At 39.5% G+C, this 25,100-nt stretch overlaps 2 protein-coding genes across 5 annotated transcripts in view; one reads left to right on the top strand and one right to left on the bottom strand.

Annotated features, from left to right (window-relative positions):
* The window catches only part of LOC114872016 (agrin-like), a 349,276-nt gene extending 327,904 nt beyond the window's left edge, over nucleotides 1–21,372 (top strand). For all 4 annotated transcript variants that reach the window (XM_046288795.1, XM_046288799.1, XM_029178733.2 and 1 more), the window contains 20 exons: nucleotides 584–770; nucleotides 2,894–2,991; nucleotides 6,114–6,243; nucleotides 6,357–6,590; nucleotides 6,791–7,087; nucleotides 7,291–7,440; nucleotides 7,548–7,808; nucleotides 7,958–8,104; nucleotides 8,419–8,655; nucleotides 12,043–12,237; nucleotides 12,707–12,880; nucleotides 13,087–13,426; nucleotides 13,751–13,978; nucleotides 14,106–14,710; nucleotides 14,856–15,267; nucleotides 15,386–15,639; nucleotides 15,707–15,800; nucleotides 16,020–16,127; nucleotides 16,487–16,661; nucleotides 17,017–21,372. In XM_046288795.1, coding sequence (XP_046144751.1) covers nucleotides 584–770; nucleotides 2,894–2,991; nucleotides 6,114–6,243; nucleotides 6,357–6,590; nucleotides 6,791–7,087; nucleotides 7,291–7,440; nucleotides 7,548–7,808; nucleotides 7,958–8,104; nucleotides 8,419–8,655; nucleotides 12,043–12,237; nucleotides 12,707–12,880; nucleotides 13,087–13,426; nucleotides 13,751–13,978; nucleotides 14,106–14,710; nucleotides 14,856–15,267; nucleotides 15,386–15,639; nucleotides 15,707–15,800; nucleotides 16,020–16,127; nucleotides 16,487–16,661; nucleotides 17,017–17,274 — 4,584 coding nt within the window. In that variant the 3' untranslated portion in view covers nucleotides 17,275–21,372. The remainder of the gene's footprint in view (nucleotides 1–583; nucleotides 771–2,893; nucleotides 2,992–6,113; nucleotides 6,244–6,356; nucleotides 6,591–6,790; nucleotides 7,088–7,290; nucleotides 7,441–7,547; nucleotides 7,809–7,957; nucleotides 8,105–8,418; nucleotides 8,656–12,042; nucleotides 12,238–12,706; nucleotides 12,881–13,086; nucleotides 13,427–13,750; nucleotides 13,979–14,105; nucleotides 14,711–14,855; nucleotides 15,268–15,385; nucleotides 15,640–15,706; nucleotides 15,801–16,019; nucleotides 16,128–16,486; nucleotides 16,662–17,016) is intronic.
* Nucleotides 1–25,100, bottom strand: part of LOC114872021 (caspase-1-like) — a 181,832-nt gene that overhangs the window by 36,635 nt on the left and 120,097 nt on the right. The window lies entirely within an intron of this gene.

The following is a 25,100-nucleotide window of genomic DNA, read 5'->3' on the forward strand; positions in this document are numbered from 1 at the left end:
GATCATTTCTAAATTGAATTTTCTTATAAATAAAACGATCCTCGGGTTAGTTTTCAATTTTTCATTCAGAACCGCTATCTTTTCCGCTCGGAGTACCAGCGGAATACACGACACCTTGTATAATTCTCAGCGCGATATTCGCCGTGAGAAACGCGCTCGTTCATCGCCGATGGAGAACAAGAAGAATCATCTGTGCTATTCGCAAAGCGCCCTCCCTCTACGATGTACATTAAATTCCTCGAATTAAAGTAGCGCGTAAATTGCGCGCACGGCAGGATGAAATGTCGCGAGCGATAAATTATCGGCTTTGGCCGAACGAGCGCGAGGAAGCAAGCGGATAGCCGAGAAAATCGACGACAAAGAGTCCACTGTCGTCCCGAAAGGCGAGACTTGGAAAAAGCGGACGACGATTCGCCGCGATTAATCTCCACGTTTTTTCGTTCAGTTACCAGTGAGAAAAACGACTGAACGTCGGACTCGTCCGTTCGCTGGCGAGAACGTCAAAGGAAACGAGTAGAGAGATGGAGAGAGAGAGAGAGAAAAAAAGGAATAGAGTCGAATTGATAGGAATTTTCTTTCGCAGATCTGTCAGTGGGGTGCGATTTGCGCTGAAACGGGCGGCACTGCGATTTGCGAATGTCCAACTTGTCCGGCGGAATTTCAACCAGTTTGCGGAAACGATGGCATCAGCTACGGGAACGAGTGCAAGCTTCGCCTCGAGGGTTGTAAACATCGACGAGAGATCCGAGTGTTTTATCAGGGACTTTGCAGTGAGTACCGATCCCCATGGAAACGGGGACGTTTAATTCTCGACAATTTTCCTCGCATAATACTTTCGAAATCGTTATAGAGAATATTTTATCGTAGCTGCTACAAGACCGATGTCGATGAATTTATTAAAATTACTTTGATTGAAATTTTAATTAAAATTTAAAAATACACGGTACTTTTTTGTAATGGTCAACGAAGTTCTTAACTCAATTACAATTGAAATTTAGATGAAGTACATATTACTTTTGAAAACATTCATTACAAATTTATTGAATTTTCAATTGAATTCGAGATAAGTAGAAAAAGCAATTAACGTAAATTCCTGTTAAGAATTTTATCCGAGCAGCCGAGAAAAATAGAAGAATCCTTCAGCTAAATGAGATGACTCGCAAATGCTTATCAAAAAATCAATCCTTGCAATTTCGTTTCATTCAGCGATCAGAACGAGGATAAAAATCGAATTAGTGGAATGTCTACTTAAATTGAGAACAATTTCAAATGCATTCGCGGTGTAATTTAAATTTCCTCTTCATTTTCTCGAAATGTTCGTTCGTAATTTCGTTCCATCGTTTCAGCGTTAAAATTCGGTCGATTAAGATTTTTCCGCGCGAAACCCGTTGATTGAGTATTGATCGGCGAGCGATGGAACAATTAGAGCAACGGTGCTGGGTAAATAATTAAGGAAACTTTATTACGGGACGAGACAGGTAGGAACGAAGAAGTCGAAGGATGATCGATTTCCATTGGCTGAGTTCTCGTTAAAATTATAAGCAAGAATTTTCTTCAATCGGATGCATCTTAAAGTCGGTGACAATGTTTTGAGATATCAAAGCAACTACACGCAAAGTAATTGCGATAAGACTAAAATCCGTGTCTTGAAATTATTTTTCCTCAGCAAAGACCAATAACTACCGCGTTTCGAATAAAATCTAAACTTCTTCGGATCTGTTCCTTCGCCCCTCAGATAATTTGCATGCTTTAAAATCGCGTGAAACTTCTGAAACGGTATTCGATTCCATGCATATCACAGTGTAAGCGACTTCGCCGCTCGCTGAAATTGTGTGACTTGTTACCCCACGGCATGTACAATGCATATGCATGCAACCCTTGTCTTTCCCACCCCCTACCTATTCCTTCGTCGCCGAATTGGACTTTGTACACCGATCGCGAACAGCAGGATTCTCGCGGAACGAGCAGAGAAATCCAGAAACTACTCTCCCACCCCTCAGCCGGTTCCCAGCTTATAGATATCCTAACAAGACTTCTTACCCCCGACTGCACTAGCATCATCGACACATCGAAGTAAGCCGGTTCTCCTTCCGCTCGGATTTCAATGAGTTCTAAAGATAACTTCTCGACTGCGAATCCTGTCTCAATAGCAATCCACCCACCCCTTTCTGTCATCCCTTTCTACAGTTCTCTTCCTCAGCTTCTTGTTCCTTCCGTTTGCAACCCCTTAGATCGTTTCTCCTTAGAAATTTACGAATCTAAAATCTACCAAATTCCGACAAGTTAACTCGAAACGAAATGGATGCAGTTCTGTAAATACTGGACGACGATCTTTATTAACCCTTTTAATTCAAAGGCAGACGTCTTTTGTAGTTTTAGAACTATAGTTTGGCCGAGTTTCACGGGACATCTTGTACAGTCACCGCGACTACAACTAGTATTCTCGTACTAAAATTGACCCTCAGACATGTACGAGGGTTTAATAGTCGTCGACTATAGTCGAGACGATCGTACCGAAAGGGTTAATACTAGTTTGAACGTCGGCCAAAAGGCGTGTTGCCGAACTGCAACAGGGTGAACGAGGTCGGCCAGTTTATAAGCGTGTTGCTGGCTGAAATTACGGAAACGGAAGGAGTTCGAAACAATTCAGCCGCGACTGGTGAATTAGTGGAGTGCGAGATATTGCGGGATCCGCGATTTCGAGCGGCCTCCTCGGACCTTGATGACGAATAGCCTATCTTCTAGACACTCTCGCGAGCGTAATTACCGGTAGATAAATTGTCCGAGGAGGCTCGTGTTCTAGGAAATGCTAGGAAATGGAATATGCTTTCGAGGCGAAGAAAGTATGAAAAGGATGCTTGCTAATCGATGATCGTTTGGGATTTCTTCGCAGATGGCTGCGAAAATAAGAAGTGCGATTATTATGCTGAATGCAAGAGCGACAGCGGAGGGGAGGCCAAATGTGTCTGTCCTAGCAAATGCGAGAGCTCGGTAAGTGTTTTATAATAATTTATTTTTATGCGAATTAATCAAATTTAAAAGGATGATAGAGTAAACCAAAGTGGATAATTGTATTCCTACAAATATTTTTCATACATCTATTGTACACTTCAGCGACTTCTCAAGAGACGGATTAAAACATAATTTTTGGAGAGGAAAAGCGTTACGTTGAAGCTCGAGTATACACTCAGCCGGCTGATCCCTAAAGTGCATTGAAATAATTGAGTTAATCCTTATCAAAGTGAATTGGAACGCATCGTCAGAAGCTTGATTAGTTGATCCCGATTTTCCAACGCGCAAATCCTTTTGTGAAATAATAATTTTAATCCCACTTTCCGGAGAATACTTTCATTTCTTTAATGAAAAAGAAATTAAATTACGTTCTGAATTCAGAACGGAGCAAACTATATTTCTTTCTTCCCTACTTTAAAAACAAAATAGAAGAATTTCGAAAAAGAATCTCACAAAAATCTGTTGTTTCTAAAATATACATCTGCGATAAATTCCGAGTCCACCTAGTGTTTATTTAAAATAATAACGCTTTATCGGCGTAGCGCGAGTTAATGCACCTGTACAAACAAAATTGTGTGCCTCATAGCTGAAAAATAGCAGATGTTGTTATCTAAATGACTGGCCGTAATGCGACCAGGTAAAGGGGTCATTTCAGATAACGATAGTTATTTATCCTCTACCTTTTTCCGTTCTACATAATGCTTTTACTCTCGAAGAAGGTATTCCGAGAGACACTATTAAACAAAGCTTATCGAAATACGAATCTAGTGGAATTAACAAATTCCATCGTCAACATCGGGGTCGTGTATGGTTTTGGTATCATTCGGTGGACAAAAAATTACTGTATCGATCGATCTAGGAAGCGAAATGATCGTCGTTAGACATAATGAAGCATGAAACGTTCCGGCCCCCTCGGCCTTCACGTGTTCACCGGCATTTGTGGTGTTAAGCCTCGCTCGTTAGCGCGGCCTAAGTAAAATATTCATACTATGATGGATGTGCCGTCGGGTATATGTACAACGAAGCCAGAATACCTGCTTCATGCACGATATTTCGCGCATTTCCGTTACGCTACGCGATGTTGCGTCACCGAGTAATGAACCGTATTATCAATACCGATACCGTTTCAGACCTATCGGTGTACAATTCATTTTCATCAGAAAATTCATACTGAAATCCTTAGAACGAGACTAATTTAGAATTTGGAATTAATCTGGAATAATTCTATCGGTGTCCAAGTCCTAATGATAAAAATCCCCAAATCTTCATCGAAAGAATAAGTCGAGGTTTTCGAACGATAGCTAGTCAAATCTTCCAAGGATCAAAGATCGTCATATCGATTGCTCAACGAGTCTCAGAAGCACTAGGAAGAAACGCACTAATAAAGGTGCCTAGAAAACGGCAGAAAAAAAGGGAAAAAGAGAAGAACAGTAGGAGTAATCCGCGTTCCAAGGATCTCCCGAGGACAAAGTAAAATTTCCCCGAGCAGAAATATTCATTGGGAATGGAGAGCACGTCAGAGCCCTCCGAGATATCGTTAACCCAGCGAGACTTCCTTCGTCGATCCTGCGGAGACACACGGCGTAGAACGATTCAGAAATTCACGGATTCGTGGAACGTCCTGCTGACAAAACCACCAACGATTCTAGCTCTTCAACGGTGCTATGTTCCTGGTCGTTCAAGTAACTGCCGGCTGCGCATGCTTCTTTTTCTAAAAGCTTCCGGTAAATGTGGTCGAATGTAGCTACGGCCAAAAGCTACACGCCGTTCGGCCCTTGGAGCTATCCAAAATTCAACGACGTCAACGTTAAGAGAACGTTTATGGGAAAGACAGACGCGAAACCATCAGCATGAACGACCTTTTTTCGAGAGCACCTACGTGCCATCGTTCGGTGAAACTGCGACGAGACTGGCATCAAAGAGTTCCTTTTCCTTAGTTAAGGAAAGAGATTATTTTTGCAGAATTTTCAAGTAAAATTTCAAGTATGGGTTAGTCTCGTAATTTAAAGGATAAAAGTATTATTTAGAAATCTAAGAGAATAAATGACTAATGTGCAATAAAGAATAAAAGTGCACGGTGAATCAGCGTAATTTTTCACGCAAAATCGTCAAAATTTCCTCGCGTTTCCCGTCTTAAACGCGAAATTACATCTTTCCCGCACGGACGCACAATGTTCCCACGAATTTGACGCGTCAGCGTTCCACGAGCACGGGAAGGACTTTCGAGGAAAGATGGGATGAAAAGGAGTGAATCGGAGGACGGAGAAAGAGATGAGGGTTAGAAGCATTGTTTGAACTGCAAACGAGGAATATCGGAGCGTCCCAGGCCACCCTCATCCTCTCGTGAATCCCCTCGTAATTGTCTCGTAAATTACAATAAGAAAGAATGTGCGTATCAACTTGCCAAGGAAACCAATTAAAACGTATCCACCCACGGTAAATATCGTCCCTCGAGCTTCGTTATTCCTTTCGAGCTTTGAAAACAAATCTCTAATACCGTTGATCAATGGGATAAATTAAAAAGAAGAAGAATGTGCAAATAGTCCATGGAGATTTGAATAACAGTTAAATGTCTTGAAATAAGAAAATGAATGGCAATATTTAATGACAGAAATATCTGTTAGCCTCGAATTCTAAAAACATTTCCAGCGGTTTGAGACGGTAATCAGTTAACACATGTGTGAAACCAGCATAATAAGCTAGATACCACGGCCGGGCTAATTAAGTTTCACTCTTACGCGTATTATTTTCTCACCCCGTGTGCGCGTACACACGGTCCATGAACCGGCGTCGCGACGCCAGTCGCACCTCTAGCTTGTGGCTGCCCTGGTGCAACAAGTGAGATACGCGTGCAATCTCACGTTTTTCTACAGTTCGTCGATTTTCTGCTTTTGTCCATGATTTGTTAATGAACAAGCGTAACAAGAAGCAAATTTTGTTATCTAAACATTTCTATACATAGCAATTATACAATTTTCATATATCCACCATTCTACATTTATCAATATTCTCTTAATAATGAATAGAAGATTTAAGGAAAAGATTATCCTTGAAAGTTATTTACTAGCCATCTAATCATAAACTTTGTGCTTTTATTTCAGGGCAAAGAGCCCGCAGATGCGGAGAAAGTTTGTGGTTCTGATGGAATAACTTATGCCAACGAGTGTTCGCTGAAGGTAGCATCTTGCACTTCTCAAACTCACATCACTGTCAACTATATAGGTGACTGTGGTAAGCATTCTGATCGATACGAAGTTCATTTGATGTTTATCCTTGAAACGATCTTTCTTTCGTTTATGAAGCCAAGATCTCGAAACAGTGTTAGGAAAAATGAACATTTTCAGAGCTGTGTGCACGGGTAGAATGCGAACACGGAGCACACTGTATGGCTGGGGTATGCGTGTGCCCAGACGAGTGTCCAGAAAACACTGGCGAGGCAGTGTGCGGCAGCGATGCCAAAACGTATCCATCCGAATGTGAACTTCAAAAGGCAGCCTGTGGTAGAGATCCTAAATTGCCAGTGTTGCACGTGATATTCTACGGCGACTGCGGCGATCGATTCGCTGTAGCAGCATTGAGTACGTTCTTAATTCATTAGCGATAAAGAAAAAAAAATGTTTCGAAAGCAAACGTAATTAACTTGCGGTGTACCGGTCGGCTGTCGAGCAATCAATAATTAACAGCATCATCGAAAAATACCTTGTTAACGAAACTAACTACCTAACGCGTCGTCTAACAACTTTAATTGCATTAACCGTCCCTTAACCGCTTCTAACAGCAACGATGTCGACGCCTGCGGTGGTTCGATTGGCCACCACCGCCGTTGACGTGACCAGCACCCAGGTACGCGAAGCTTGCAAAAACATTAATTGCGACTTCGAGGCGACCTGCGAACTAGGACCCGACGAGTACCCGAGGTGTAGCTGCAAATTCGACTGCGCCTCGATTTCACCTGAAAACATGCGCGTCGTTTGCGGCAGCGACCTAAGGACGTATTCGTCCTTGTGCGCTATGAAAATGGAGGCGTGTCAGAGGCAGCAAGAGCTCAGACCTAGACCCCTTGAACTTTGCCAAGGTTCGCGATAACCTTCGACTTCCTGTATATCGTATATGCCTGAAATAATTGTGACAATTTTCTTTCTAATTAGCTTGATTAATTGTATCGCTTATTATTACGATTTGGTGTTAAAATTATGGGTTACACTTTTATTTGAAATGAGCGAATGAAATACTGATATCATTTTATGGAAATATATCATAAGCAATTGTTCTATACAGGTATGGAAGTAAAACCCTGTAATGGAGATCCACCATTGGTGGATGCAGATGGAAAAGAATACGATTGCGGTAATGGACCAGAACGAAGAGACTGTCCCAGTAACAGTTACTGTCATCAAACTACTAAAATAGCACGTTGCTGTAGGAAAGGTTTGATCATTTTCTAATATCAATTTCGAAGATCATTCATTCCATCGATAAATATTTGTCTCAGAAATTGAAAATATGGAATATAAAACTGATTATTAATTCTTTAGCTCAAGGTACCCAGGTAGTGAAGTGTATAGATTCCTGGCACGGTTGTTGCCCGGATGGCAAAACAGCTGCACGAGGACCCAATGGTGCAGGATGTCCTAGCCTGTGCAATTGCAACAGGCTAGGTAGTGTCTCTGACACCTGCAATCCAGAAACCGGACAATGCGAATGCAAACCAGGCGTAGGTGGACTTAGATGCGACAGATGCATGCCTGGTTACTGGGGTCTTCCTAAGATAAGCGAAGGTCATCAGGGATGCATACGTAAGAACATTTCAGAAATGTTATATATTTTGCATAGAAATGAACTAAAGGGTGATCGGCTGTCTATTAACCTACCACTGTATACACGTTCAACACTAACATGGTTTAGTTTGATAAATTGGCACACAAAGGGAACCTATTTGTTTCAGCGTGCGGGTGTTCGCTTTTTGGCTCTGTCAGAGAGGACTGCGAGCAAATGACAGGTCGTTGTGTTTGCAAACCGGACATCCAGGGTCAAAAGTGTACTATTTGTACCGACCACAACAAGATACTAACACCTACTGGTTGCTATTCAGGTATCATGCGGGATAAGATCAGACTGACCAACAATTCCTCTAATAACACTAATTTAACGTACTGTCTTATCAAAGACATTTTACTATCTTTTAATATTTTAATTCATCTTCTTTTGTTTAACAAATTTTCGTACTCTACTAATAATCCCTAGAAGGCAAATTAGATACAATCAAATAATTGAAAGAAAGCAAAAGAAAAATAGAAAGCTTAAAATTTAGAAATTTGAAAATTAATTATTCCTATCCTTATTAATTGAAGTTTTAATATATTCTGCAACAAGTGTTAACGAGTTCAATTTGGTTTTTTTTTACAGCGGACACGATACCACCGATACCAACGTCCTGCAACGAACTGGAATGTTATTCCGGTGGGCAGTGTTCAGAGATCGGTGGTCCACATTGCGTCTGTCCATCGTCCTGTCCATCGGATATACCATCGGTACCGGTATGTGGTAGCGATGGACAGACATACGACAACGAGTGCGAGCTAAGGCTGTACGCTTGTCGCCACCAGGCAGACGTGGTCACTCAAGCTTTTGGCCACTGCAGAGGTGGGTTCACTGAGCGTACGCCGTACAGGCCGCCTTATATTCTGCATTACTAAACCCATTAACCATCGGGAACACTTTTAACCCTGGAACGGCTCCTGGACAGGATTGGAACCTGTGCGAAACGCACGGGCGTCCAATTAAAATTCCGTCTGCGTTTTAATTATCAATCTAGCGAATAACTTTCAAATTTAACTAATTCATCTGGAATCAGTTTAATTTGTACTCGTTAAGGATCAAGTGATCAGTAGGTTTATTAGGTGACGAGCAGCGAATACAATTAATTAAATAATTGAAAAGAGGATCTGAATTGTCGAAGCATAGTCGTAACGATTTCGAGGGTTCGTAAGATATGAATTCTAGTATAATTCTCTTGTAGTTAGGAACTATTTTAGACAGTGAAGGAGCCGGATGTCTGTGTAACTTGTAAAGGATTCGTTAGGAAGATACGAGATTAATAAATTATTAAATAATATCGTCGTTTAGACGATGTCGAAACGATCGTGCAGAGAGCTTGATCGAAACTAGGACTAATATCTAACCTGTTCCTTTGTATCCACTACGTGATAATAAACTTATATCAAGTTTCTACTGAGATGTATACATATATGTTCATAACCCCCTAACACCTGATAAGCTTGATCGCTACTTTGCTTGCTTTCTTCATTAACGTCCCATTTAATTAATCAGACATACTTCATTTAAAGGTAAAATTCTTGAACATCGATGAACCATGTAACAAGAAAGAAAGCAAAGTTTCATTATAACCTAGCTGAAGTGATTGATCTTTAAAATATAGGGAGTAAAATTGAAAGTGCAGCCTGTTTGCCCATTTAATCAGAATTTGTCAAAAGTGAGAGAATCGAAGCGTACTAAAGATCCAGTCGGATTCATGGAATTTCCTTTATCCCAGGAGTGTACTATCTCACTCGTAGGTAAATTCCGGGAAAGTTGGTGACGTTAACTCGCGAAACTAAGCGGCAAAGGTGGATTTAACTAAATCACCGTCAACTTCTAGCCAAGTCTCTCGTCCTAAGTGGTCCCTGTGAGATATGCCCAGCAGGGACTTAACATTGGAACCTTAAGAAATGGTAACGAAACGTCTCTCGTCTCGGCTGTTAAGCAGGGTCCTCCGTCAAAATAAATTAGCCCCGTCGAAGCTAAAACCGTCGAACTCGGAACGAACAGTCAGCCCGACTGCTTTTTGATATCGTTGTCCGCCATAAATTCAACCCTCCCTGAAGATTCGGCCGGTCCCGTGTTCAACGAATCGAGAACCCTGATAAATTTATTGAACGACGAAACTGAAAAGAGATTCTTCTTCCCCCTTCTCTTTCCAATCAATTCTAGCATCGTCGACTAAAGAATTCTACCTCTGTCTTTGAAATAATTTTTAACAAAGTTAAAAATATACATTATAGAAATAAAATGAAGACAGAATTGACTTTAAAATTCCCATACGATTAACGCGATGTAGCAATAAAATTTATGCAGTAAATAGATTCGGAAGAAAAGGAAACAAGAGAGTACGCAGCTGTCGTCTCAAAGTATCCCACAGCCAACGTAGAAAGTTCGCGAAGCGAAACGTTCGAATCTATTAAAGTCTTCTCCTGCTTCCGTAACCTCTCACCCCTTATTTTCGATTGCTCAGTCCTCTCGAAGCATCGGGCCTCGCCCTCGATCCACGTCGTCTGGTCCTCTCTCTTGGTCGCTGGAAGTCAATCTCTTAAAAAGTTCTTCCTCCTCGGAGCTCGTCCTTTCGAGTCAAACATAAATCAGATTACTTTGGAGCACGCGAACCACCCTCTTTCTACCTCCGCCCACTGTCTCCTCGAAGAGTAGTACCCTTTATACAGCAACCGGCAGCTCCTTTTTCATCGCGTTTCCTCCACTTCGCAACGCGCAAGAACGAGGATTCTGCGGCTGAATGAACGCGGAACCGTGTGCCCGATGCCACATCAAAGCCTGTAAATACTGCACATCGTAGTTTCTTTCAAGTTTCCTTCAAATTTCTCGTCGAATCAAAGGATACCTTTGACGGAAGTGTGAAAGTATGAAATGCTTCACTTTGAAGATATTTCAGAGCACAAGATACTACAAAGCGAAAGGAGATAGCGTACTTTTGTAATTTAACTAATTTTTTTTTAATATAAATCTAGCAGATGTAGCGATAACCAGAATTTTTACTCTCAAATGTAAGGAGTTTTTAAAAATAACAGAGAACGTTCGCATTGATGGATGGTAGTTTTTTAATTTTAGAGCGGAAAATTGATTTTTCGCTAAATCTCATCGATAATTCCAAGCATTCGGAAACGTAAATAAATGTTAAAGTAGATGGTAACTGTAGTACGTCGTCATTGGTTCTCGACTTCATTCTAAATTCCACGCTCTCAGCGGATAAATACGGGGCTAATCTCTCGTCCTTGTTCGATTCTCTTCGTAATATAAATAGAAAGGGGATGAAATAATGGAACAGCCAAACGGTAACGTCGATGAGCAAAAAAAAAAAGGAAATTCGTCCCAGATGAAAAGGCCAATCGTCGAAGCAAAGAAATTCACTCGGTTCGTAAATGTCAACTCGTATTTCCCGTCAGATTCTGTTCTCCGCCAATCGGCGAACACTTAAATTGACTAAATCGATCCCCCTCGCTCTTCGCCACTCGACATCGATTCTCGACGCGGAAAATATTTTCAATGGGGACAGGTAGCGAGAGAAAATGAGTTTCTCCGTCGGTTTTGTCTCGCAGTCGATAAAGGGTCGATTATTTCGAGAGAAATACGGGAATATGACGGTACATAGGGGTGGTTAGGGATAGGGTAGAGAAAAGGGGACACACGGCAGAGGGGAAAAAAGGAAGGAAAAAGATAGCATGCAGCAGAAGTCGTGGACGTAAAATAATAGGAAGCAACGCTGCAATTGGAAAGTAATTAAAATCCCATCAAGCCGCTTCCAACTGCTGTTACCAGCTCCGCGTTGTCGGCTTCGATAGAATTAGCTTTCAGATTCTCATTATTTAGAGAAAACTGCGACGCATTTCCATTCTATACCCTCGCTTTTGTTTCGATCAGCATCGATTCCCTGTGTCAGCGCCCCGATGAAATTAGTTGGAACGTTTAAAGGTCCGAAGGTTTCAACAAGTCGTTTAAATCGCGTTACAACGATTGGATAAATTAATTGCAACCACAGGTGCGAAAACTTCTGAATTTGTTATTGGTTCAATATCGATTCTATGCCTTCGTAAAACTAATTACGCGATTATGAATGATCTGATATAATTCGTTGCTCGTCGAAAACGCGTTTCCCTTCCTAACTATTTAAAAAACTACAATTTTTTGTTGCGTTTTGAATGGAACAACGATAGAAATCTTGGAACTTCGTAAAATTTTCAGACGACCCCATGGTGAATACGGATTTCCCCGTGAAAAGGTATACAGCGGTGCAATATACCCAACCAGCAGCCGCCATTTCACCATTGTCCAAATCGACCAGACATCTATTGGTACCGGAACCGGATCCACGTTATTATTACACCCATCGAGCCCATCAAGAAACCATCACGATCGACCGGGATAATTTGAAGCATGGTAAACTTAGAATCCATTCTCATTTTATACATTCATACGCTTAGAAGCAATTGCTAATTCATATTTTTTTTATCTCTATGAATCATGCGGTTAATTTTTCCAACCCATGTTAAATTTTTTAACAATTCCGATAATTGCATAATTCCTTTGCAATTCAATTCGTTATAAATGTCAGCTTCCATAAATGGCGCTTCGTAATTTCCTTCGCTATAACATTCGCAATGTGACGTGATTAATAGTTTCAAATAGTTCACATTAAATAGAAGGAACTCTCGATGTGCGTATAAGCGTAAGCGTGTACACGTCGCTCCGAATCGTCGATTCGAAATCCGCTTTGCGGTTAATTCTGAATCGATTCGACGTCGATAATCGGATAGATACGGTTCCGAATGACGTTCGTTCGGATACCATTTCTCTCCCAAGAAATGGAAAAGTAGGGGGACATCGATTGAGCTATTTCATTTTTCAGGAGTGGCGGCAGCGTATCGACCAACCCCTGCAACAATTCGGGTGGTTACCGCGTTGTTGGGTGATCTATGCACCGACGACAAAGATTGCACTATTCCCAACAGTGAATGTTCGAATGGAGGATGCATCTGTTCGGAGGGGTACGCGGAAACCAGCGACAGGCAGGAGTGTTTTGGTAAGTAATTTAACATAATTATAAAAAATTGAAAGCATATGGTCATTTCAGGTAAAAAAATGAAAAATAGACAAATTTTCTAAGAACCCGCCCTGTAAGAACAAAGTCTCCTTCAAAGTAATTTAAAATAACGTAGCTTCCGTTTGATTGAAATTTTCGGCACCGTTTGATAGCTCACAGAAGAATCTAACTGACCCTTTTTCCAGCTAATTACGTGCCTGTAACGCCGACCGAGGAATTTCGTGCCTGTCTGTCGTATCCGTGTCACGCGACGTCAACGTGCATCGATCTGCCCAGTGCAACGTTCGTTTGCATCTGTCGTCCAAATTACACCGGCCTATTATGCGACGAGGAGATCAACAAAAGGGATTACGAAGTGCCGTCGTTCGACGGCAAGAGCTACGTCAGAATGAACAGGTTGAAAGCTTACCACAAGTTTAGCGTCGAGGTCGAGTTCAAGACGTACGCCGACAATGGGATTATACTGTACAACCAACAGAAGAGCGACGGCACCGGGGATTTCGTCTCGTTGGCTATCGTCGACGGGTAGGTGGTTGTTATCCTATAAATTAGTGCCAAAGACACGGAATTAACGTGGCTCCGAGCCCTGATACGTTATCTATTCTATGCCCCCGTTGAATTGGACGCTCAAGGCCATTCGTGGCTAAATCCTGCTATACAGTTTAGCATTTAGTGTTTCCTCGCTGTTTTATCCCTTATATTTTCAACGTTTATGGACTGTAGAAACGGGGTATTAAATATATTTTTTTTATCTAACAACAGTTATCGATTTTGCTTTGTGAAAATATGTAATAGAGAAAATTACGGTAAGGGTATCTACTTTTGTTCCGAAGTTAATTTTTTCCGCAGGCACGTTCAATTTCGATACAATTTGGGAAATGGCCCGGTGATATTGATCTCACCCGAGAGGGTTACCATGAAAACGTTCCATCGTGTGGCAGCGAAGAGGTACCATAAGGATGGTGTTCTAATCTTCAACGATGGGGAGGATGTTGCCGGGCAAAGTCAAGGGATGCTGAAGTCGTTGGATCTGAATCAGGACACGTTCATCGGGAATATGCCCACAAATTCTTCCAAGTATGTATCTTTTACCTAACCCTTGCTATTTAGACATCCATTTCTATATTTTCTTTTAACCATTTTTCATATTTTCCTGAATGCATGGTGTAGAAAGAAATCTTTCAACGTATAATCTTTGATACAGAGTTTACGACAACATCGGCACCAACCACGGTTTCCTCGGCTGCATAAGGAAGCTAAAAATCAATAGAAACTTCGTCGATCTCCACGTGGGTCACGACAAGGACATCCTAGAAACGTATCGAGTGAAAGAGTGCGGGGAAAACGCGTGCGCGAATCTGCCCTGTCAAAACGGTGCAACTTGTCAGCCAATTTTCGAGGAGGATCTTTGCAATGACCGTGAATGCAGAAGAATTGAGAAACGAGGAAAAGGGAAGAATAAGAATGGAGTGAACATTGTACGATGCAAGGGATCGCATTGCACGTCGATCGATCAACGAAGATCGAAGAAGAACGCGAAGAAACGTTGCGCAGCTCCTAAATGCGACTACGATTACGATGTCGATTATGAGAATAGTTACGAACACGGAAATTATGCGGTGGAAAAGTATGAGCCACCTGATTATAGGTGCATTTGTCCGCCTCAATTCACTGGCAGAAATTGCGAAGAATCATTGGATCCATGTTTAGGTGAACCTTGCCAACATGGGGCTACTTGCGATATTCTTCCTCAAGGGGGTTACGTTTGCAAATGTCCACCCGGTAGAACTGGCGAACATTGTGAAATTTGTAAGTAATTGAAAGTATTCTGATTATAAATCCTCTGATCATCATTATCCTCCTCTGATAGAGCAAAGTACTGTGTAATTAATTTGACAGAATTCGCACGAATCCCTTTTCATTCACCCCTAAATTTACCTTCCATCAATTACAGTGGACGCCGAATTGACGGAGCTGTTAATACCTCAAATGTCCGGGGACGGTTTCCTCGAACTACCCTGCCTCGAGGGTGTCGCTAAAGCGTTCTCTATAGAGCTTTGGTTCCTTACGCACGCCAGCGATGGATTGTTACTTTACAATGGCCAATTGAATAACGGACGTGGTGATTTCATTAGCCTGAATTTAGTCCACGGCAAGCTGGAGTTTCGATTCAATCTCGGAAGTGGTATCGCCAATATCAGTTCACCGGATCCTGTCACGCTCGATACGTGGCACTGCGTTAGAATCAGCAGGCTGGGTAGAGAAGGTGTCCTTCAATTAGATGATGGAACGGTTGCCAGAGGGCTATCCGGAAATCCTTTGACAGAGCTGAATTTAGAAATGCCTCTCTACGTCGGGGGTGTTAAGTAAGTTTAATTTCGCCATTGATTAATTCTTCGGCAATAAACGTACATGGAATATTCGAAATACAAGAAATCCAGAGAAATTTTGAGAGATAGAAAATTAATATTTTGATAATTGCAGACATTGGAGGGAAGTCCATCGACTTGCCGGAGCCTGGACTGGATTAGTAGGAGCAGTACAAAGACTGATGGTGAATGGAAAAACGTATCAAAACCTAGCCGTCAATGTTACTCAACACAACACAGAGATCTATGATGGTCTACCATGTCCTAGCAATGAGAATCCCTGTCACAATGGTGGAGTTTGCCTACCTTTACTAAACAGTTACCTCTGCAAGTGTGCCAGTGGTTACAATGGGCTTCATTGCGAATTTTGTAAGTTTATTAGCTATTATCCAAAGTCAATAAAAATGGAATCTTCAAATGTATTAAATTTTTTTAGTCATGGGATACGATGTATCTACCGAGCTCTCAGAGAGGCCAGTCCGTTTCAAAGGCGACAATTTCTTGCAATTCAGACATCGTAACGGAAGAAGGTAAACGATTGATCGATAATTCAATATATTTTGACTCGTTCGAAAGAATATTATATCGTACACTCCTATAAAAGTCACTGCATCACACCTCTCGAGGTTATTCCGAATTAGGAGCATCAAGTTTAGGCTGTTCGATAACACGTTAGTAACGGTAGAATTTAATTAGTTCCTTCTTATCAAAGTATCACTAACCTTTTCTGATTGTGTAACACCGACTAGTACTAACTCGACTAACACTACCCTCGGCGAGTACTATGAGGAGTCCTACTCCGACTACGACTTGGAGGATGATGTCGACTACGAGTACGACAGTTACGATTACACGGAGTAAGTTTCTAGGAAAACTGGCTGTGGTGTACTCGTTTGAGGGAAAGGCCTTGTTCCCTGTGATCACATGTCGCTGTGTTTGCTATCCTATTTTAAATCCTGTTATTCAAACCCTTTGAATCTGATCAGAAAAATCTAACATCATATTTTGGCAAATATTCCTCGTTGGCATTTTTGGATTTAATGCCAAGAACATGTTTAGAAATGCAGATTTGAAGGGTCAAAAATAAGAAGAATGAATAATTCTTTCATCGTAGTGTACTGCTTGCTTGCCTGTGTCGTGTCACGTTATATGGCACCGTAGATCAGTGTCGAAAAATTAAGATAATAAACGAGGATTACAAAAGATTGTATTTTAGGCGCAAGGGACAACAATCCAACAAGTTTGAACTGAGATTAAGAACGACGCATTCAGAAGGTCTTATTGCTTGGATTGGAAGAGGGAAGATCGAACATCTTCTATTGTCATTGCACGGTGGTCAAGTGGTTCTTACGTATAAAAGCAGGAACGAACAGACGTCTTTGAGAAGCAGGGTGTGTATTTTATAAAATAATATAAAATAACACGGTACTCCAATGCTTTAAATATCCATTTTCACTGTGGCTTTCAATATGCTAAATTTCTTGTAATTGGAACCGTTTATTGTTTCATCAGAAATTAACTGGCTTTAATTAACCGCTGATGATATATTTATATTAATATGTGATTTGAATTCATTATTTATTTATATCATTCTCATCCACGTTCCAAATGAACTGATCAATGCTTAACAATGCACGACGTGATCATGAACAGCTCAAATAATTGATAAGAATGAAATACACGTAGGTGTATTAAAATCAAAATTCAAAGAATGAGAACATCCTGTCTATCCTGTCTATATTTCAGGAACGAGTGGACGATGGTTTCTTCCACCACATCAAAGCCTCGAGAAGACGAAGGGCATTGACGATACAAATCGACGATTTTGCCCCTGTGAAGATATCGACGGAGACAACCCTTTTAACAACAAACGGCAAACTGTTCGTCGGCGGGAAACCGGGTCACCGTGGCATCAAAGGATGTGTGTCTGAATTCGTGGTGGACAAACGTCGCCTTCAGTTGGCCAGGCGGAAAATAGAGTACTGTCACGACAACGATGTATGATAACGAATCCAGGGAACGACGATTGTCAACGTGACGTCGCCTCTGGCCAACCTCGTCGACCGGACGACGCTTTCGTCCTCGATGAGTTAGCACCAGCCGAAAAATCCATGACAACGGACGAGCATGGAATCTTTGGTGTTCGTCGGGAACGAGACGGATTCGCGGATACCGTGAAACGTGACAGGAAACGGAATTAGAGCTGAACTCTGATCCGTATCGAGACACGCGATTCCTGCCAAAGTTGTGCGAGAGTAATCCGTTGAAGAAGATAACGATGATCGTGCCATGAAAAAAAAAAGGGATAAAAACCTCGGATTCAATAAAACGTAGCAAGCTAACTCGTATATTTATTTTCGTTTCGAAATAGCATAGGAAGGAGACGAAGAGGAGACGAATGCGCGAATCGTCGCGCGAAACGCGGTACGTTCTCATCTAAGGACAATAATATATTTTTAAGGTGACGAGATTAATGATTAAACGCGTGTACGTATATAAAACCAAGGGGGGGATAAAAAGATGTTAAGACTTCTATTTGATAAGTTAATCAATGTCGAAGAGGAGAGGGGGCAGGGGAGAGGGCCAGAGGCGATATTAATGGATAATCGTTAGACGTTAATCGGTAAGTTATATAATATATCGGAGCACAGCTATAAATGTTTAACGATGCCCAAGACTGATTAAGAGGGACGGTAAACAAGGACGAGTCGAAGGTGTTGAATAGTTTAAAGAGATATGAAACAATATGAGAAAAAAAAAATTATAAAATGAAACGACGAAACGATAAATCATCGGTGTTATGTTTGAGTGTTTCGGTAGAGAGATTTAATGATCGTGGATTTATCCGAATAGAGGAATGTATTTTAAAGGACTTGTTGATTTATGCCAGTAGAGGACAAACAAAGATGATGAAAATGAATTAAAAAAAAAAAAATTATGTACACTAACAGACACACACGTACACTGAAAACATACCAGACTATATTTGAACAGGATCACACCGTACAACGTTGTTTCTATAGACAAGCAAGGCTTTTTACGAAAACGCGCAAACGATATGTATACATGATATTATGCAAATTACATTCCATGTAATGGACAACAGTGCGAATTAAATTCTATGTAGAAGCCGCGATAACGCGTATCGTTGGTCAACGATCATATCCTGTTACATTTCGAGACGGTACAGAGAAATGCATCGAGCTCGCCTCGAGGATACTCCATTTCCCTTCGACAATCCGTGACACATTTATCGCGTGAATAGCTTCAGCATAAAATGTAAAGCACCATTTACAAGCGTAACGACGACGTTTCTTCTTGATATATACATACAGGGTTCCACTGCGATCGATTCAGAATGTAAATGGATTCAAATTGGAAGGGAACAGAGGCGTGCATGCATTAAAAGGCGGAGAACAACGACGAATCGTTTCCCTGACACGATAACATTGTCCAACAGTCTGTGTTGCTTATAGAGTTTCATGCTCTGCTTGCCAATCTGCAAATCGTTATCGTCTATCATCTTTAGCTTCCGAGAAATTTTATTTAGAATAGAAATTTATATTTTTTGATCACGTGGTTGAGAAAAAGATAAATTTGTTTGAAAATAAAAATTTCTCAAATAAATGTGATGGAAATAGGCGATCTGCAAATTTGTAATTAGTACATAAATGATATAGTAAATATTAGAACACTAAAATAAAAAAAAATTGATGTTTGTTGGACAATGTAATTATTTTGTGGGGTGAATGACTTGAAAGGGACACTTCGAATATTTTATTATAAAAAAATATTCGAGAAGCGATTCGACCATTCCACGTAACAAAGAATAATGATCATTACATAATTATGTACCGCTTGTATGTAATCGAATGATCAGCGAGAAGTGTCTGAATGAAAAGTAACGTATGCCTGAGAGAAATATACGAAGATGGTTATACTACTTGTAAATATAATTACCACGCGCTAATTCCACGAATTATTATCGTTTTAATGTGTAACGTGCGGCTACGTAAACCGGACCTAAAGAATCACCAGGACGACCTAATTAATCGTAAAATGATTCATCGAATCAGCCTCTTTCGACGATTTCATTTCTGCCCAACGTTCGTGAGAACGAAGATGTCTACGTCGACGTGTTCTTCCCTCCCCTTTCCCCCAATTATTAATAATCGAACTGAGCGTCTAAAACCAGAAGCCTAAGTTGATTGATTATTGAAACCGACTGTCGATCTATTGCGAAGACGCTATCGAAGATTTATTCTCGACTTGTTTCGTCGAACGTTTCCAGCGTCGCTCGACAACCTACGAATAAACGTTTTATTTGTAAAAAGAAAAAAAAAAGAAAATGGGAAGAAGAACGAACAATTGTTAGCAAGTAAGCGACGAGAATGCGGGAAGCTGGTAATTCTAAGATCGTTTTTGAGTGCACTATATTTGCGTACGTAATTGTAGAGTCTAAGAGCGAACACGACACATATCTTTAACGTGTATCAGTTTTTTATACGTATCAAATTCGACGTGTATATACGATCATTTCTGTCTGGAAATGTTCGACGTCCAAAGTGTTCGCGTGTTTCTATTCAAATTAAATTGGAATACAAATAAATATGCAAATTGCACTATTAGTAGAACAGTGAATATGATCGTAGTTTGCTGCAAAAATAATATTTTTAGCAGTTTAATAATTCAGTGAAAAATTGTAATTTAATCAAAACTACGATAGAGGAAATATTATAATATTAGATTACACGGTAATTAGTTTTATTACTTTACTTGCTCCTTAAGGAGAGTAATTTTTAATACATCAAAATTCATTTCTTTTGCTATCTGCTCTATCGCTGTTTTTCTCAAATTATCAATTATTGCGCTAAATTATCAAAAGCAGTTTTATATAAATTTGAGAAACACGTGAACGTCTTAAACTTCGATTTCGTTATCGAACATTTTTTAACGAACCTTTCTCTTCGTTACGTTCGTTGGTTTCGGAGGCACGCTTACGCGAAGTTTTGATAAAAGAATCGCTTTTTCTCTGTAACATTGTAAAACGTTTCGAAACAAACATATCCTGGTCGTATCCGACTGAGAAGATCGAAACACGTGTTCGTTCTCGAACAATAAAAAAATTATTCCTCGTTGTTAACGTGCGAGAATTGAAATGATCGTGAGCAATATCGTCACATATCTTTTTCTCTTGAAATGTGATCCTTTGTATTCTTCCAACGAATATCACGTTTACACATATCGAAACGAAATTTTGTGGCCAGTGTTTCTGATTAGACGGAGTGAAAAAGCGTTTCATTGAAACAAGGAAAACGTTTCCTTCGATTCGTCGAAGTGGCTTTCACGAAATAGTATGCATTAGAAATAAAATAAAATAAAATAAAATAAAAATTTTAAATGCGTTTCTATTTGTAGATAAAAAAAAAATTGTGTTAGAAATTCAGGACATCGAGAAAAAATGAAATGATTGATTGAAATTTTCATATTTAATTTCTTGTAATAATTCGTGAAAGACTATCGATGAATCGCAAGTGTGTTCGTTATTTAAGTATATATCGTAAAGCTCGCACATCATTGTAAAATTGCAATGCGTCAAGTGTATTCTATAGAATACGGTATGAGATAATGAAACGCAATCAAGGTGTAACCATAACAATAATTTACGTTGTTCAAAAGGACACCAATTTAAATCGATGCGATGTCGATAAGAGCACACAGGAGCGAGAGAAAAAAAATGAAAATTCCAATCCATGCCTGATAATTACTGCCAATATAGATAGCGATCGTGTGAACGATGTTTAACTTCGACTTCCCTTCACTTCTGTAACCTACGAAACATTCGATAAAGGGGAGAAGCGATTATCCTTATTGATCGACAAGAAATGAAACGAATTTTCGAAACTTTTCTTTGTACACACATTGTTCAGTGTCGTTTGGTTTCGGCGAAGAACACTCATACGACTGGACACGATCATCTGAATTAGGTTTTTTATTTACTTTGATACCGTCTTTATTGCGACCACTTCGCCGTTCGCTGACCTAAAGTATTTGTGAGCTATACTGTATAACAAAAGTACGCGTTGTAAAGTGACTGTATATACAAATATAAATTATGCGATTATCTTGAGGTCTATTTTCTTTCAACCCACAAATGCCACCCTAATTTTCCTATTCCATCAATTGTTTTATTTAAAAAAAAATGAATTGTGTTACAATTTTTTAAGAATCATATTATGTTAAGTTTATTGAAAGATTAAAGTATAAATAAAATACCTGAAGAATTTGTATTTTATAATGTACGGAGATAAATTTTCTTTTGTAATGTGAAAAGTTAAGCTTTTTGCTACATGCAGTCACCCTATAAAATATTCAAGCTCTCTGGGAGTACTTTACGTATTATGAGAACATAAGTTCATCACGAAGGCTGAGTAAGATTCTAATATGTACATGGATAAATATTGAAGAAGGTTTTGAAGTAATATTTGAAACTTATAACTATCTAATATTTTTCTATTCTATCCTAATTTCAGTATTGTAAATACTATATTATCCCTGGGCCCAAGGAAGTCAAAATAATTTACATCTTAATTAATAAAACTACTACTAGCCTAATAAAGGGAGTCAAAAAATATTTATTAAAACTACAACCGAATACATCTAGAGGACCTTACACCTAAAGGTTTCACCTTCCCCAATTTAGGGTGCATCCGGCGAGGGTCTACCCTGCCCATCACTACAGCAGCCTCAAACCGAGGAACACAAGGGATACTCTGGTAACGGGAAGGTAACTTCTTTGATACCCGAGTCCTTGCGACCTCAAGAGGCTCCTCACCTAAAAATTCCACATTCCTTTGACGGCGCTCCCGTCGAAGGTGACGTCTAGCTGAGCGTCTCAACTTCCTGTCAGACTTACAAACCGTGAGCCACTTTCGCGATACTTGCGCTGCAGATAACAAGGAAACAGGATCTAACTTGCGTAAGATTAGCTGCGAGACCTCAGGCGGAAGTTCAGAAATGAAATCCACCTTCCGGGGTTGCAGTAATCCAATTACACGTAGGAAAGACCTGAATAACTCCATGTTGCTCCTAGTAGTGCAAGAGTCAGAATGATTGCTCTTAGAAAAATTCGGGGTTTATATACTCTCCTCACGGTTGGATGCACGTCACGGTCGGGTGCACCGGCCAATCACGTGCGAGTACATATGTACTTATGTACTTCAGTACATAATTTATATTAACAAGGGGAGGGGGAAAGGGTAAATATAAGATCCAATTTCTAATTGGAACAATTTCTGATGAAATAAGGAATCGAACATGTACATATTAATCACTGGCTCGACCTCACTTCTTGATCAATTTTGAGGAAGAGAACTTTAATGTTGAAAATAATTATAATTGATTTAATTAGCAAAATTTTATATTTTTTAAATTTTATATTACAACCCACTTGTAGAACTGCACTACTCTAGCCATCATAAAGACTAAGTCAGATTCTGATATGTGCCCATAATTATGAAAGTGGTCTAAGTCATATATTTCTTGTTTCGAGATATTTAGTGAATCGCATTTGAATAAATTAAAAAATATTTTTACATTATGCGACATTTTAATTTATAATTTTATTAGTCTTGATTAATGGAAATTTATTATAGACATGAAATTTTGTGTGAATTTCATGGGAAAATGTTGTTTTTAAAGCTTGAATTGACTTAGACCATTTTCAAAATTAACTGAATGTCCTATAATTGACTTAAAGTAATAAAAAATTGTGATTTTTATTTGAAACAACAACTTTAACGAAATAATTCATAAACATTTATTAATCATTTTTAAAAAGTAATCCATTTTTATCATAATTTCGAGTTTTTAAGATTTTTAAAATGTTCCTGAAATACTGGCGGGATGTATGGTAGTAAACACATAAGATCTTTATGTTTTTCTTCCGTTACTGGTCTAGTGGTGTTGTATAATGGAAGTAATTGAATATTTTCGTATATTTTTGGTCTTCCTCTTTTAGGTGAAAGATCCAAAACTTGGAATTCAGAATCATCTAAAGAAGTCTTATAAAACATTTTATAAGGTTCATTTTTCAAGAATCTCATCCATTGAATTTTTAGCCAAGAGACAGATTCGCCCGCGGTATTTTTTACTCTCCTTGTTATTGATTTTTCAAGTGATTTCGTTGAAATAAAATCCGGTTGCGACATTCGTTTGATCGAAAATGTATTTCTTTTTCTACAATTTTCGATCAATTCATGGTAATGTTCAGGATTGTATAATTAATTTGCTTTTTTTATTTTCATCTCTATCAAACCAAAATCACGCGACAAAGAGGGCCACGCGGTATTTTCAAGTTATGTTTATATAATTTCTTTAAATTGTTGACTTAGACCACTTTCATAATTAACACTAAATGAATTCCGTATAACGTTGTAATTACAACTACTATCTAAAGGTTCATTTTTGACGATATCGTAAAAATTACATTGAATAAATTTAGTTTAAAATCATGTCGTGTGAAATAAGTGATAAATTCATTTTTTTTCAAATTTTGACTTAGACCACTTTCATAATTATGGGCACATATGTACATGGATAAATATTGAAGAAAGCTTTGATATAATATTTGAATTCATAATTCGAATATTGAAACTACCTAATATTTTTCTATTCTATCTTAACTTAATTTCTGTATTGTAAATACTATTATTAGTATCCTTGGGCCCAAGGAAGTCAAAAAAATTTACATATTAATTAATAAAACTTATTACTAAATCTACTACTAGCCTAATAAAGGGAGTCAAAAAATATTTATTAAAACTATAACCGAATACATCTAGAGGACCTTACACCTAAAGGTTTTACCTTCCCCAATTTAGGGTGCATCCGGCGAGGGTCCACCCTGCCCATCACTACAGCAGCCTCAAACCGAGGAACACAAGGGATACTCTGGTACCGAGAAGGTAACTTCTTTGGTACCCGAGTCCTTGCGACCTCAAGAGGCTCCTCACCTAGAAATTCCACATTCCTTTCGCGGCGTTCCCGTCGAAGGTGACGTCTAGCTGAGCGTCTCAACTTCCTGTCAGACTTACAAACCGTGAGCCACTTTCGCGACACTTGCGCTGCAGATAACAAGGAAACAGGATCTAACTTGCGTAAGATCAGCTGCGAGACCTCAGGCGGAAGTTCAGAAATGAAATCCACCTTCGGGGGTTGCAGTAATCCAATTGCGCGTAGGAAAGACCTGAATAACTCCATGTTGCTCCTAGTAGTGCAAGAGTCAGAATGATTGCTCTTAGAAAAATTCGGGGTTTATATACTCTCTTCACGGTTGGATGCACGTCACGGTCGGGTGCACCGGCCAATCACGTGCGAGTACATATGTATTTATGTACTTCGGTAGATGATTTAATTAGCAAAATTTTATATTTTTCAAATTTTATATTACGTCCCGCTTGTAAAACTGCACTACTCTAGCCATCTCGTGGTAAAGGTGAACATCAAGATAAGGGTGCTTTATATTATCAGAATCTAAACGTTCTAAATTTATTTTAATATTGATTTTTAATAAAGACCGCTTTCCGAGAACGAGAACATTGAAAAAGTCGGATAGTATAAGAGAAATATAAAAAATTAAAGCCCTGTTATTATCTTCAAGTTACCACTAGATGGTTATAGCAATTCTAATTCCATAATCAAATTTCTATTTCACGGTTTTAAGTGAACTTTGATGCAATTATCAGAACACCACCTCGGCTTCAGAATGTTCTAAGCGTCGAGGCCGAACTCCAAATTCCGCATGGGTAAAACAGCTCATGTTTGATCGA

This window comes from Osmia bicornis, chromosome 2 (genome assembly GCF_907164935.1).
Source record: "Osmia bicornis bicornis chromosome 2, iOsmBic2.1, whole genome shotgun sequence".
Classification (NCBI taxonomy): domain Eukaryota; kingdom Metazoa; phylum Arthropoda; class Insecta; order Hymenoptera; family Megachilidae; genus Osmia; species Osmia bicornis.